Below are 16,090 nucleotides of genomic sequence, written 5' to 3'. Positions count from 1 at the left end.
CATTCTCTTGCCCCCTCCTCCTGGCTTCTCCTGGCAGTCTCCCATCCTATTGCTGAGGATGCTTTGGTACAAAGCTGGGACTGAGGGAAAGGGACTGAGTCTCCCTCTGACTCATGCACTTTGCCCTCCCACACCCACGATGAGCAACCTGGCCAAAGAAAGCAAGTAAGCACAGCAGCAAGTAAGGAGGAGGTAAGAGCAGCCAGGCATTCCCTTGGGGAAGCTGGGCTGGACTAAGCTGGGCTCCAGGATCCTGGTGCTCCAGGAGCTCCAGGCAGCCCATGCTGCCATCTGGGCTTCTCCATGTGGCCTGAGAGGGACAGTGAAGCTCCTGTGGTGGACTAGGCTTCGGTGCTCACCTTGTTTCATCTTCCTCCACTAGAGACCTCCGGATTACCCCTTCCAGCCTTGTGTGACCCTTCACAGGAGGCAGGGGATGACACTGCTGCGTGTGGAAGCATGGAGGAGAAAGTTTGCAGGAAGCAGTTTCCTCTGAGTCCAACTTCTACCTTGACAGATCTCTGGAGAGTAGGGGTGGCAGGGGAGCTGCATGGGGGAAGGCTGCCTCAACAAACCAGCATCATTACCATGCACAATTTGAAATGGGGATTCCCTTTTAAGAAAGGCCAACTCCTTTGTGCAGGACCAGGGAGTGCTGCTCCCCTGCCTTCTCTTCTTGCTCTTCAAAGATCTGACAAGGCAGAAGTTGGACTCGAAGGAAACTGCTTCTTTAAAATTTTCTCCTCCGTGCTTTTCACATGCAGCAGCATCGTCTTCTGCCTCCTGCTTTGCTGAGAGGGGCACCAAACAGGGAAATGCCAATGATGTCTGGGATTGGGAGAAAAACATCTTCTTTGGTGTGCTGTGTACACACACGGACACACACACATAGCATTCCAAACATGGAGATTTTTATTCACATCTAAGCCCAAAAACTGCCAATCATGCCTAGGCTTGGGGAGAAGGTGCTCTCCTTCCTCTGTGGATAAAAATCCCCACACTTGGAATGTGGTGTGCACACGCACACATATGCATGCACATGCTTGAATGCCAGCAGTTTGGGGAGGCAAGGAACTTGTGGAAACTGAATTGTTCCCACATTGAGTTAGCCAGTGTGACTTCTTCCATCCTGACTCAGCTGTCCTGAGTCAGCAGCACCCAGTGAGCAGCGTTGAGCCGGCCATGCCTATCTGGCCACGCCCACCAGCCATTCCCATCTAGTCACAGCAACCCAGCTACTGGCCCTTTGAGAGAAACCATAACGCTGATGCGGCTCTCTGTGAAATTGACACCGCTGCTCTATGACTGTGAGGTAGGTAGGTAGGTAGGTAGGTAGGTAGGTAGGTAGGTAGGTAGATAGATAGATAGATAGATAGATAGATAGATAGATAGATAGATAGATAGATAGATAGATAGATTCTTAATTCTTTTAAATACTCTCGTGTTTCAGAAATGACTTTACTTTTTAAATTCTGTCATTCAGTTAACAAATAGTCTTTAATTCTTTGACATTAAGGTACTGCTTGTATATATTACTTTCCTTAACTAGATCCTGATGACAATTAATTAAACATTTATTGGTTCTCTTGTCACTTCCACAACCATTTAAGATAGGAGTTCTCAAACTCTGTTATTTTTTGACCCCCTAAAATGTTGAAAAGGAATAAAACTAATGATTTCATGAAAATTGGAATGTAAATAATATATTTATTTTTAATATTTAAAGATTATTTATATTTCAAAATATATAAAGTATAAAAATAAAAAAAAACTATTTAATTGGAAATAATAGAAATAAACAAGATTCTGATGAAAGTTAAAAGCTTATTTTTAATGGGTAGGATGAAGTTGTTTACTTTCATATAATTCCAGAAATTTGAGCTGTATTATGAACACAACAACTCTCATTCACTAAGAAGTGGAACAGCAAGTGAGGTGTTTTTTTGCCTTAACCCAGGGATCTTCAAACTCGGCCCTTTTATGACTCATGGACTTCAATTCCCAGAATTCCTCAGCCAGCGTGCCTGGCTGAGGAATTCTGGGAGTTGAAGTCCATGAGTCATAAAAGGGCCGAGTTTGAAGACCCCTATCTTAAACCAACTTCTCTTAAAACATTGCAGCTTGCAAAACACTGGCAATTGCTTCTGGCAATTTCCCATTGTAACTGTACTGAGATAACGATTATAGCACAGGTGTCCACAGGAGGACAACAATAAACAAGTAATAAAATATTCATTGCTATTTATTTGCAATATTATTGCAAAGTATAAAAGGATGAAACTTGCATTGTGATGTTATGATGCATATTTTGTTATTTTGGCATCACTGTAGTTTGGAATGGATCCCTGTGAATCACATCTTTGTTTTCTTCTAGCTTGGTGCTTATAAATCACATCTTCCATCTTCCCCTCCTTGCAATATATTGCCCCACTTTTATTCCCCTCTGTATATATTCCTGCTGCAGAGTGTCAGGTCAGATGGCCAGAGCCATCTGAGAACCCCATGTATTCTATGCAGGATTACTCCTCATTGCATTGAAATATGTGGGTTTTTTAAAAAAAAAAACCACAAAAAAATCACACATATTTCTGATGAAGTTCTGGAGCTGTCACTTTGCATTGGGCATACTTTTATATTAAATTGTTCAGTCTGCTTTAAAAGGACTTGCATCCTTCCATGCAACCCATGGGCGGCTATAACTCACACTTTGAGAAACACTGTTTAAATGCAGATATACCTGGATATTTTGTATATATTATAATGAACTGAATATATATTTTTAAAAACAGTGATTTTCACCTACAGTATTATAATGATTGGATTTATTGTTACTCTAAAGAGCTATATTCAATAACCTTTTAGTACACAAAGCCCCACTTTCATTAATACTAATTCATCTTTTCCATAAATGTTATAGCCATTAAAATTTAACTGAAATTTATGTTTACAAAATTATATTGGTGAAATTCACAGTACATTCTCTCTTTTTGTGAACTTTCTGAGCAATTCTGAGCAAAAAAATCCCAGCTGCATATCCTGACTCCTAATGCCTTCATATTTTTAGGCAATTTCAACTACTCTCCCATGACTGCCATGCCGCCAGCACCTCCACTGAGTTTATTTGCAATTAAAATAAGTAACAGCTTCAACAGCTTTTTGTTTGTAACAGTGATGTCAAAGTCAAGCAGATCTGACAAAGTGCCAACTTTATAGAGACACTGACCTTACTGTGAATTATTTTTAATTTGATCCCAGCATTATCATTAAAGAACATCTGGTTATCAGATGACAACCTTAGTTCTAAGAAGAAAATGAGTGATCAATACAGATACACCGACATATACTGGTAGTCCTCAACTTAAAACAGTTCATTTGGTGACAATTCATAGTGACTTATGACCATTTTTCACATTCATGACTGTTGCAGCATCCCTATGGTCGGATGATCAAAATTCAGATGCTTGGCAACTGACCCATATTTATGACGGTTGCAGGATCCCAGGGTCATGTGATCACCTTTTGCGAATTTCTGACAAGCAAAGTCAATGGGGAAGCCAGATTCACTTTACAACCATGTTACTAACTTAACAACTGCAATGATTTACTTAACAACTATGGCAAGAAAGATCATAAAATGGGGCAAAACTCACTTAACAACTGTCTCATTTAGCAACAGAAATTTTGGGCTTAATTGTGGTGGTAAATCGAGGACTACCTGTATATAGTATAAGAGCATCCAGTTACAACCCTTACCAAATAGCGGAGGAATATGTGCATAATTAAAATCCTATCTTCGGTAATCCAGTAAACTGAACAAAGAGAATTATGACTCGCCCTAATTATTTAGAAACAACTAATAACAATGAATTTTTACTTCTAATCAGATATGTATTTTATTTGCCAATTTTTTTAACATAGTTATCTTCATTTTGAAGCATTCAGGAACTAGTTAATAACTTACACATCCACTTTGTGTCTCTTTATGGCTTCTGCATTTAATTTCTATTCTTCTCATGCTCTGAGGGCACAAACGTTCTGTATATTCCTTAAAGACATTAGCTATGCCACATGATTTTTAGCATTTCTTGGCTTTTTCCAGAAGTTAGTTGAAAAATTATTATGCAGATATATTAGTTGTTTAGAAAACCAACTATTAAAATTAAGCCAATTGCACTAATTAAGTTTTATCCAATTCTTTATCTATTTAATAGTAATCTGATATGCCACCCATATTTATTGATACTTTACTCACTAAATCATAGGCACTTTGAAAACAGTCAAGATGTCTTAATAATCAGATCACAAAGCTTTAAAAAATTGTCATACTATTTATATCTAGTGAACAAGTTGTGTACTTTGAAACTATTATTATAGTTGTTGCTTTGTTATTTGTGCTGATTGTTCTTAAACATAATACCATATATGATATGCTATATTAAATGTGGAAAACATTCTGAAATCTTGGTCTGATTTTTTTTACATCTCAAAAACCTGGTATTTTAACAGGGTGTGTAGATTTTTTATATCTGCTTAATACTCTGATTAAATTTAAGCCAATTTTTCAGTACCATTCCTCCTTTTTTTCAGGCTATTGCTCCTTTGTATTGTCATTTGCAATATATACATAAATACATGCACACACACGCACACACACACACACACACACACACACACACAAAGAGAGAGAGAGATACTCACATACATCTACACATATACAGTACCTACACACAGACACAGACAGGTACACACACACATTGTACAAAATTCTCTTAAGTATGTTGATGAAACCTATAGGCCTAGGACCAGGTGTCTCTACCTGGCTGATGCAGCTAGATTAGAGGTTCCAGTTACCAAGTTTTGTCATAAAGTAACATTTTATTGTTTTTTTGCTTCTATTGTGCATCTTCTATTTTATTCTCTTCTAATAACAAATATGGCAACTTGGTAATTGAAAGTAGCTCTTCTTTCCTCCAATCCTCCTCCTCTGAAGAGAACCTTTGCTATTTTTAATCAGTTACAATTATTCAGAATATGAAGTGGAATAAAATATGATCAATAAAGCAGCTTCCTTCTTATATCACTGTCCTGTGGTTACCCTCAATATTTCTATTGGCTACATTATATATTCATACTGTAAACAGAAGACAACTAATATTTTTCCTGTGTACTGAATAAATTATTCATGTCTCATTTATAAATGCTCAGTTTAAATATACCACGTAAATAAAATGTTAAAAGATACTGCATTTCAATTATTTCACATGAAGAAATTTGTTTTCTTCTTCAGCTTTCCCTGTTTTTTGTGCAAGTATCCTTCCTAAAATTATTAGTTAATGTCATTTCCATTAACGTTATTTTTTATGTCAAGGAAAGGTGATATATATTGCGATTCTCATCTTTTGGTACAACATTATGAAGGGAGGCCAAGTTCATCCTGCAGCTTGTTTGCTTAAGAAAAAAAAGGGCAGCCCCCCCCCCAAGTGGAGCTCAGCTATTGCTGACTTCATCCAGTTTTATAAACAGTAAGAACTGGTTTACCATTGCCTTGGTTATTTTTTTTCAACTGAAAGTCATCCTACACCTCTGGTATTCCCTGGAGACATCCTAGCTGAGAAGCAATTATGTAGAACTAATTGTACATGATTTTTCTTAGCTTCTAAGGCTAGGCAAGAATGATCACATGCTGAGATATATTGCAGGTAGAAGGAAACAATATGGCAGTCTCCTCCCCTGCCCCAGTTGTGCTCAGAACAAAAAGATACAAGCCCTGTACAATATGGCTAACCAACTAAGCAGAGTAATTAATATCATGGTCCATTGCTGGAGGCTCCTCCAATCAGATGTTTTCCAAACATGTGACTGCAGGTCCCAGAATTTCACCAGCATCTCCTCTACAGTCTGAACACATTTGTGGTACATCAGGTTTGGAAATTCTCCAGAAGAAACAGCCAAGAGAGAAGCAAATTTAAGCACCTCCTACTGAGTGATGTTGACTCTGGGAAAAACCCTGAGACTGATGGGCTGTAGGTTTCTTTATATCTTGTGAAGGAAATGACTGCTATTAGTGGATAAGTGATCACAATAAAATGTACTGTATGTGAGATCAGTGCAACCAGAAAATTACATTCAAAATTAAAGAATTAGGCAATTCTTTGGCTGATATAGACTTAAATCAAGGATATTAATCTCAAAGTTATGCAGCATACACTGTACATTAAATACAATTTTGTGTGCAATTTTAACAAAACTTAGGGTTACACTCGGCCTTAGAGTAGTGTGTCTTGTGCCACTTTCCCAAAAATACACAAAGACACAAATTGATTTTTTTTTATTTACATGCAGATGTTGGGGATTAAGCGTACATAGCTCATGGCCTTAGTCTATACAAATCTAGATTAGTTAATATAAAGCTAATGAACAAAGCATCCTTCAGCCCTTCTGATGATAGTAGGAAGTTTAGCTCTTGAAATACATACACGAGAGCCAAGTCAAGTCTACAGAACAGAATATCTACAGAATTTTCTAAGTATGTTGATGTCACTCTAGCCAAAATCATAACCATGGCTTGCAACTTACAATTGGTTTGCTGGGCAGCTCTTCATGTAACATTATTGTTCCTTTTCATTTTGAAAGGAGAAACTATGTACATAGAAATTAGGCTATGCAAAGCAAGTTTTGTCTTTATGCATATGACAGAAAATCCTATTTGATGAAGAACTAAAAGAACAAATGTACAGCTTACCTAAACGATGACAAGTGAGATGCATGTTAACCAAGCAGATTTCTTCCTCTCTCCCTGTCCTACTGCCCATATCTGAAAGGTGTAAACACCAAGCAGGCAGAAAAAAAAATTAAGTACATGACTAATACAACTGATTTAAATAAACATGGGAGATGGATGGTTTAAATATGGAAAATTTCTGAATCTAAAAAAACCTCTATTATTAATGCAAGATCCAACATCAGAGATTTTTTAAAAAATAATTATACAAAATTATAAAATAAACAAACATATTAATAAAGATATATTAGTACTGGACTGCAGATAAAAATACAATTTTAATTCATTTGTAATAAATCTTTCTGTAAAATTTGCTATTAACCACAATCCTGGTTTATCAGATAATAAAACTGAATAAAAACAAACATGGGAATTTCTCTAAATAATGGATGATAGACCATCTATCAGAATACAGAAGAATCATAGAACCAGCAACACTGAAAAAAATGGAGTATACTGTCAACTAGCTACAAAGGACATAAACTTCCATAAAAGTCTATATATAATATAGGTTTACTGCAATTTTATCATATAAAATTGAGGTAGAGGGCTGCAGCTAACCAATGCATTAAAATTTATACAATTTTGATCAATAAACCAAGTCAATATCAAATAATGTATATCAAATACTCTGATTATTAGATAGAGAACTATGGAAATATAATTTTATATTTCAGGTTTTTTAACCTGAAAGTGAAGGGTAGAAATTTTCTTACTGTTGTTGAAAAATCTCTTATCATATGCCTGAAATCATTTTTGAAGGCTTAGAAATCTTCCTGCAATGTAAGATACATTCGGGCTTCACCAGTGGGAGAAGAATTACTCAAAATTATACAAATGTGTTTCTAATTTTAAGCAATTCTTTCATCAACCTCCAACTGGGGATCCTGCAATAATCCCCAGAATCTCACCTTATCTCTTAAATATAAGCTTTACCCCTGTAGTCAGTTGCATTGGACTGAAGAGACATTTTCCATCATTAATATCTTTCTATTAATTTATTTTCAGATCTCATACAATTTTTTAAATATCAGAATTAAATTCTGAAGTAAGCAGTTGTTATACACAACATAAAAGTATGATTTGAACATATGAAACTAGTATTTTACTGAAAGATTGTATCATAATTTTCCCTATGCAAAATTCTAATGGATATATGGAATGTTGTATATGGAATAATATAGCTACACTATATTCTTATATTTACCAGCAGTGCAATGTAATTGTATTCCTTTTCCCATATGTAATTTAGAAACATAAGATGTCAACTTCTTTGCTTTCATTTTTGATGCTCTTTGGCTTTTTTATACACATTGTTACAAGATATGTATTGCAAAATTTATTATTTATTTATTTTCTAATATATATGCTGGTTCTGTGTAATTTTGTTTTCATTTATTTAGTACTTGGTGAGGCTATGCAAATTTTTTAAAAGCTTTTCCCAGTAATCTCCACATATGTTTACATGCATAACCACGTTCCTTTACTGAGAAAAAATGAAGCAAGTGAGTGAATATGCACAGGCATTCAAACACAGTTGGGAACAGTTCAGAAAGCAGCTTTGTGACTGTGGAACAAGACATGGCTACTTTAACAGTTCCAAAAAAGGAGCTTCCTATGTCTGCCTCTTTTGAAGCACTTATACAGCTTTACAATAGCAGGTGGATGCTATTGCAAGGACTGAGGGATCCTAACCTGAATCCTTGGACAAACACCAAAGCATGCAAAAGAAAGAGTGAGAGACAACATTTAACATAGCTACATAACAAATACTGAAGTTAATTGAAAAACATTAACAAATGAGAAAAGATGAAGATGAAATACTACAAAATGCCATCTGTGACTTTATGCATAAATGCTAACCATACATAATATTTCAAGTTGATCTGGTCAATACATTTAACTAGCTTTTTAAAATTGTCCTTGGTTTTATTGTCGCAATTTTCTCATAATAATTGTCTTCAAAATATATATGTATGTGTATGTGTGTATATATGATCTAAAACAGGGGTCTCCAACCCCCAGTCTATGGACCAGCACCAGTCTGTGGCATGCCAGCACCCAGTCCACACAAACAAGCGAAGCCCCTTCTGCGAGATGCAGGCAGCACATGAAACCCTGCCACCACCACCCCGATCCACAGAAAAACTTCTCTCCATGGAACCGGTCCCTGGTGCTCAAAATGTTGGGGGTCACTGCTCTAAAAGCAAAATGTACAACTACATTAAAACATTCAGAAGAATTTTTGCATCATAAGAAAATGATGCACAATTATAGTTTGTTGTGTTGTTGCTGCATCACACTCTGTATTGATCCTGTGTTATCCCAAAATAAGGATGAGCAGTTTCCCAATAACTGGAAACTGATAGCTTCAGGACTGAAAAGTTTTGTAGGTAAACCCACAGAACAAAATAGATTGGGACACTTAATACATATGAACATGACTTTCCCCCCATATTTCTGGAATAAATTAAGGGTTCTCCCTTTTTTCTTTGCTCTAAATTTAATTTAATATGTTTAACAGCAGAAATTTTACATTTGGTGATGCAATTAAAGGGTCCTAATACAGTCATAATTTATTGTTCTTTGCTATTTAACCATGATTGATTTTGCTGCTGATTCAAAGTCACACTTTTCATCACTGTGACTTCACTCCATCTACAATAGGCGGACCCTATGAACTACAGAGCAGCTATCACCAGTAAAATTCTCAAAATTCCAAATTTATCTTTTAATACTACACCACCATCTTTAAAATTCATCATTAAAATTGTATCAACATAAATCAACAGCTGTATCAGCAAATGTTAGCAAAAATGTATTATATCTTAAGGCCTTCATAAAAATGATTTCATAAACTTTTAAAAGATAATTTATCTATATCTTTCTAAAAACATGAAATGTTAATTCACATAAATTCCTGGCATGTGTTAGATAGGTTCAATTTAGTATTTTCTCATTTAATAGGAAAATTTCTATCTTATAAGCATTATTTTTATGGAGTTGATATTATACTCAAAGTATACATGTAACCAGCAACACAGATGAGAATTTCCTCTGACAAAAATTAACATAGAGAACACAAATTTGACTATTTTTATATTTTAATCACAATTTTTTGTTCCACATGGGATATCTCTTTATTGTCTTTACATCTGGACATAAAATGTGTCTATGTAGATTGCAACTTGAAATATTTGATTCTCACTAAATAACCTAGAGTTACATTAAATCCCACTCTTGCAAATTATGCATCCTTGTTGAAACCATTTTGTATCTTCTAATGCTGCCCTACCAAATGCTGAATAGACAAAAAGGTTAAATTGTGATCTGAAGATTATTATCTTCCAAATATTTTTAAATGTCAGATGAATACACTAAAATTAAAAAGCAGCACTTTGCTTTTTTTTCTCAAAAACTATATTAATAATTTTCTTACCTCTTGTTGCGTCAGTATTCAGAAACACAGCACACCAAACCTGACATAAGACTACAGTGAAACTTTTGTACTACTTTTATATCTTTAATGTAAGTACTGAACACATTTTGATGCAACACTTCACTAAAAATTCAGGCTACGGTTAACACAAGTAGATTGTCTTCCTCAAGGCAATTATACCATATATGTAAAGAGCATTTAAAGGCAAGAAATACCCAGCATCTGGTAGAGCATAGAAAGGAATCTATTTATTTGCATCTGATTTAAAGTTTCACTGCTATTTCTTAAGTCACAACTGCTTTAGACAAACAGTCACACATCACATAAAAATTGGTGATGTTATTTTCTTTGACTTAGCAAGTTGTCTAGAACATTTACATATTCTGATCTTTAAAATTATGAACCAATATGTAAACCTAGTAAACTGTGGCTTATTTACTTAACCATAGTTGAACAACCCATGGATGAATGCAACTTAACCGTGTGAAAATCCTGACCTTTGTGGATTATATGTGTAACACCAATACATGCAGAGTGATTCTTTGATGTCTGACTAACACTGAGTAAGCAAGAGAAAACTACCTCTCATTTCACCTCACCACCATCCCATACTTAGCTATTTTTCTCCCACTACCCTGTCACCTGTTAGCCAAGCAGCTTGACAGATGGCTACACTGCTATAGTAAATCTGGTTCTGGAAGGGTGATTTGTGCCTGTTTCCTTGCTATAAGGTGAAGGGTGTTCAGAAGGGAATCCATCATTCCCTTTCCTTAACTTGTCTCATAGTAGAGAAAAAAGACAGCACTATACCCTGCTCATACAGGAATAGTGTATGGCAGGAAAAGGATCTGCCATCATGGCCACAAATGCTTTGCAGGAATACTTTTCTGCCAGTCCAAGGAATGGTGACTAGCAATTTAATCTACCCTTGAGAAAGAAGCTCTGGATTAAACTAAACTGCACACTGGCTTTTTTGGTTTTTGTTTTGTTTGTTTTAAGCTGCATTACATAAGGCACTAGAAATTATTATTTTTATCCCAGAGAGAAATAATGTCATATTGTTTTAATTAGGTTGTTTTCATCTGCTGTTTATGATGATTTATAGTTTGAATTTATTTTGTTCTGTGTTTGTTTCAGACTCAAAAAAGCGATTCAACATTAGTTATTTTTCTGTACATGGGTTTTCGCCCCCCCCCTTTTCCCCCCGAAGATTGCCATGTTAAAAAACACATCAGAAAATGTCTTTGGAATTGTCTTTTTATATGCTCATTAAAACATTTTTTTTCCTTTTAACAATCTATTTTGCAGCATTGAAAAACCATAGGCTGATGACGCCTCTCTGCGCATGTTTAATCGACCACTATGGTTGTCATGCCAACTAGTCAAGAGAATTCTAAGCCTACACTTGGTATTTCAATGCAGTGACCCAATTACTGTCTGTCAACAAATTCAGCGGGACAATGAAGTGTAATACATTACTGAGATTACAGCCCAGAGACAGAAACATAAAATGACTGGAACCGAAATCTTAGTCCACTTCACAAGGCAGATAATATAAATAGAGTTAATGGTAATGTTTTCTAATACTTCAAATGTATTACATGCTTTTAAACAACTATAAAACAAAAAAAAAGTATCCAATCATTGCGGTCTCTTTCTTGTAAATATTGCTATATACTTAGCCCAGGTGTTGTGAATGCTCCAAACTTGAAAACTGGAAATGTTTAATAAACACAAATATTCTTGTATCAATCCCAGCATTAAATGTAAACACTAAATGAAGTGTTAAAATAATTTTTTTGTGCAGACATGCTTTAAATAGACGAAGTTATTATATCTTTTAATAAAAATAGTCAGACATTGTTCCCATCCTTGATAACAAACCTAAGTTACCAGTATATAGAAGAAAAACAGCAATTGTTACATTTCTCAGCAGACACCAGCAAAAGAGCTTCTTCGGGATGTAAGATATTATGTTTTCTTTAATTATTGCTTCACCATTGTTTTCTATTCTACATCTCCATTCTTAACAGAAACAGATGGATAATTTAATATACATAAATACAAAATTAATACTAAAGTTGTCATAGGAACAAAAATATTTCACTATCATATAGATAAAATATATTATGTCACTGTTTGATGCAAATGTTCTCAGCAAACCCCTATTGATAACCCTATCTACTGTAATCTAATAATAACTATTTCATATACATTATAAAATTACCTGACTCCTACTTAAAGAAGCTTGTGCATCAAGGGAAGTTGCGGTATAGTGAAGATGGATGGATGGAAAGATGGAAAAATAGTATTGTGTACCACAATAAAGCAAAACCTAAGCCAGAAGAAATTCTAAATAAATTTAATGTATATGAGGTAGAAAAATACAAGTAGAACTTAACTATAACAAAATATAATTCCGATTTGGACAATATAGGAATAATACAATCCTGATCTATCTTAGAGTAGGAAGATAGGACGCATGCTTTTAAATGGTTTAACCATAATTTAATCACAACTACTGTAATACCAAAATCTGTCTTCCAATGCCCTTCCCCTGTAAAAACAGCTTGTATTTTTCTACTTCATATGTATTAAATTTATTTAGAATTTCTTCTGGCTTAGGTTTTGCCTTATTGTGGTACACAATTCCATCTTCACTATATTGCAGCTTCCCTTGATGCTCATCCTTCTGGTACTGAAAAAAAATCCATGAAAAAAGTTTTGTTCATGGTATCTAATTTTTGGAAGCCTGAAAACCACACTAAACCACTGAAAAACTTGCCGTAAAATAAAAAGCAGAACAGGCACATTGAAACTTTTGCCACCATGTAAGAAGAAAGCCAGAAAGCTGCAATACACTCTTGAAAATTTAACCTTTTTGTAAAACAAAGCAAGCAAACAAACAAACAAAAATAGGGAGGGGAAAGGCTCTCTATGAAAATTAATGAAGAAAAGAAGTTTTAAAAGGCATTAACCTCTAAAAGTGCTAGTTAAAAAAATGAATTGGGCAACAGGTGATGTGAAAAATCTTCATTTCCAACCTTGAAGTTTTTTATAAACTGAATATACCATCCATGCTTAACATGCTCTATGCCAGTGTTTCTCAACCTTGACAATTTTAAGGCATGTGGACTTCAACTCTCAGAATTCCACAGCCAGCAGTTGAAGTCCACATGCCTTAAAATTGTCAAGGTTGAGAAACACTGCTCTATGCTCATTCTCTCAAGTCAACTACTGTAGTCCAATACAACTGGGACTGGGCTGGCTGAATTCTATAACTTATCTTGGTATAGATGAGTTTCATTTGCAATATATAAAAGTTTAATTATTTATCATTTTCCTTTTTTTATTGAAAAGTTTTATAAAAATTACAGTATACACCCCAAATCCCACCCACCCTAACCCCCCCTCTCCCCAGAGCTGAGTACAGGGTTACAAATATAATAATCAAACTCTAACTAACATTAACCAACTATATAAATAACCAAGTCCATAATGCGCTTTAACTCCCCTTTAACATAAGTATAAACAAATTAAAAATAAACATAATAACATAAACAAGTCAATATTATTAAACAATACAATATCCAAATTGTTAAACAATACTAATACTAAAAATAATAATAAAACCAATAAAAATTCAACTATAATAAACTATTAATAATAATATTACTCATAAACTAAATGGAACTTTTTAGTCCTATATTTATTCTGAATATAATCTATCCATCTTCTCCAGACCGAAATGTATCTTTCTTGTGAATGATCCTTCAAGTAAGCAGAAATTTTCGCCATTTCTGCTAAATTTGACAATTTAAGCGTCCATTCTTCTATAGTAGGCAAGCAATCCTTCTTCCAATATTGCCCTACCAATAACCTTGCAGCTGTTATTCAACATCAAGTTAATTTCTTTAGCATCACAATCTACAATAACACCCAATAAAAATTAATTATTTATCATTTTCATTAACATTATTAAACAGTATCTACACATTCTAGCTCTAATATATTTTTCAAATTAGCATCTTGCACATGGAAAAGGTAAACAAAGAAATGGCTTATTATTTCCTTTTCATCTATGTTTTCTGTGTGAATATTTCTGTTTAATGAATGCGTTTGAACTACTGGATCACTCAACCAGGAAATCAATCAATTAACATTCAAAGGAATTAGAAATGGCAAAATAAATTAAGTAGCACATTTTCTTTTGTACCAATATTTATCTAGCATGGGAAAATGAACTAAACACTTTGATTAAAACTCAGATAAGAAATGTGTATCTTGACCCACAAATAATAGCTAATATATTCATAAAGATATCCTTTAGCAAAAATGAATCGAAATGTTAACGTAAGATATTGGCCCCATTTTCTATAGTACATAGACACAGATAAAAGTAAAGGTAAAATTTTCCCTTGTCAAGTTATATCCAACTCTAGAGGAGACGGTGCTCATCTCCATTTCTTAGCCAAGAGAGCCAGCATTGTCCAAAGATACTTCAGCAGTCATGTGGCCAGCATGATTATATGGAACACAAGGCACACGGAACAGTTACACAAATATACATACATAAAAGTAAATGAGAAGAAAATATTAAACTTAGGAAAAAAAATTCAATAGGAATATTTAGACAAAGGAATCTAGTACTATTATATCTCAACTATTTTTGTCAATATAATTATTAGTACCAGCTCTCACCAAGCTGGTATCTCTAGTTGTTGACATTTCATGAAAAGATGAAAAGGTGCTGAGACTGATTACAAAAAAAAAAACAATAAGCGTTTTTTTATTTCTTTAATTTGCTAGAAGAAAATTCTTGATTCGATCCAGGCCAGGTCTCTCAAAGAGCACAGGACAGCTGCTTGAAGCAGAGGTGACTTTTATTCAAGAGCATGACAGTCACAGCAATTGAAGTTTATTCAAAGCTAGAGTTTGGAAAGGTTACTTTAATAAAGGAGTCTTTCTTTTTTTTTTTTAATAATTTTTTATTTTTCCAAACTCTCCCCTATACATATACCGTGATATTTATCAGATGTTAACATACATTCTTTTTACATTCATGTATAAGATACTTTTAATAAAATGAAATAAATACATACACATGACTTTTGGTTTTGTTCGCCCATTTCCCCTTTCACTGTATCCACACTCCTTCTTCTCTACCTTCTTTCTCTCTTTCTTCTCTTCCCTACTTCCCTCTTCTTCCTCTCCTCTTCTCTTTCCTTCACCACTCTCCTCCCCTTTCTCCCCACTTCTCCTCTTCTCCTCCAACCTTCCTACTTCCTTCTCCCCTCCTTTACTCGTTTCTCTCTCCTCTAATAAAAAAACTTAGCCTCTGTTCTAGGAATTACTGGAAAGCACACCAGATCTGGTAGGGGAAAAACATGGGCTGACTCTCGGGGGGGGAGGTTGTAATCTTTCTTTTTTGTGTGTTCTGGAACCTGAATCAAGATGCTTTTTAATCCAAAGCCAGACAGATAACTCAACAAAGATGATGGTAAAACAAATATTTATTCAGGAATACTTGGTCAGAACTCACTTTTCTGTAGTTTCTTCTGAATGTTGCATATCTGTTCATCTTTACAGATAAAATCATTAATTCCTTCATATCAACTTCTAGTGTGGATTAAGACGTGTGTGTCCTCTGGTGATCCCATGCTTATCTCAGACAAAGACATTCCAAATTGGCACATAGCCAGGATATCCTGTGATGAACTTAGCAGCCCCTCCTACTGACCTGTTAACATGGGATTCACTGAATAGCTAAACTACATTACCCATAAGCCATCTCTTAAGGAGATGGCATTCTAACATACAGATCCCATCTAAATGGCTGATCCAGAACATGTGTCAAGGTTGTGACCTTG

General features: G+C 34.8%; 1 protein-coding gene across 6 annotated transcripts in view; it reads right to left on the bottom strand.

The window, feature by feature from the left end:
* Positions 1–16,090, bottom strand: part of GPM6A (glycoprotein M6A) — a 211,879-nt gene that overhangs the window by 57,402 nt on the left and 138,387 nt on the right. For 3 of the 6 annotated variants that reach the window (XM_039320637.1, XM_039320639.1, XM_039320636.1), the window contains one exon: positions 6,743–6,814. The exons of 2 other annotated variants lie outside the window; for them this stretch is intronic. In XM_039320637.1, the coding sequence (XP_039176571.1) occupies positions 6,743–6,814 (72 nt within the window). Of the gene's footprint in view, positions 1–6,742; positions 6,815–10,220; positions 10,246–16,090 lie in introns of those variants that run through there. One more of the 6 variants, XM_039320640.1, reaches the window with a different exon arrangement.

Source organism: Crotalus tigris, unplaced genomic scaffold, assembly GCF_016545835.1.
Source record: "Crotalus tigris isolate CLP2741 ecotype Arizona unplaced genomic scaffold, ASM1654583v1 scf7180000023675.2660513, whole genome shotgun sequence".
NCBI classification, from domain to species: domain Eukaryota; kingdom Metazoa; phylum Chordata; class Lepidosauria; order Squamata; family Viperidae; genus Crotalus; species Crotalus tigris.
This window is presented reverse-complemented; position numbering and strand designations above follow the sequence as displayed.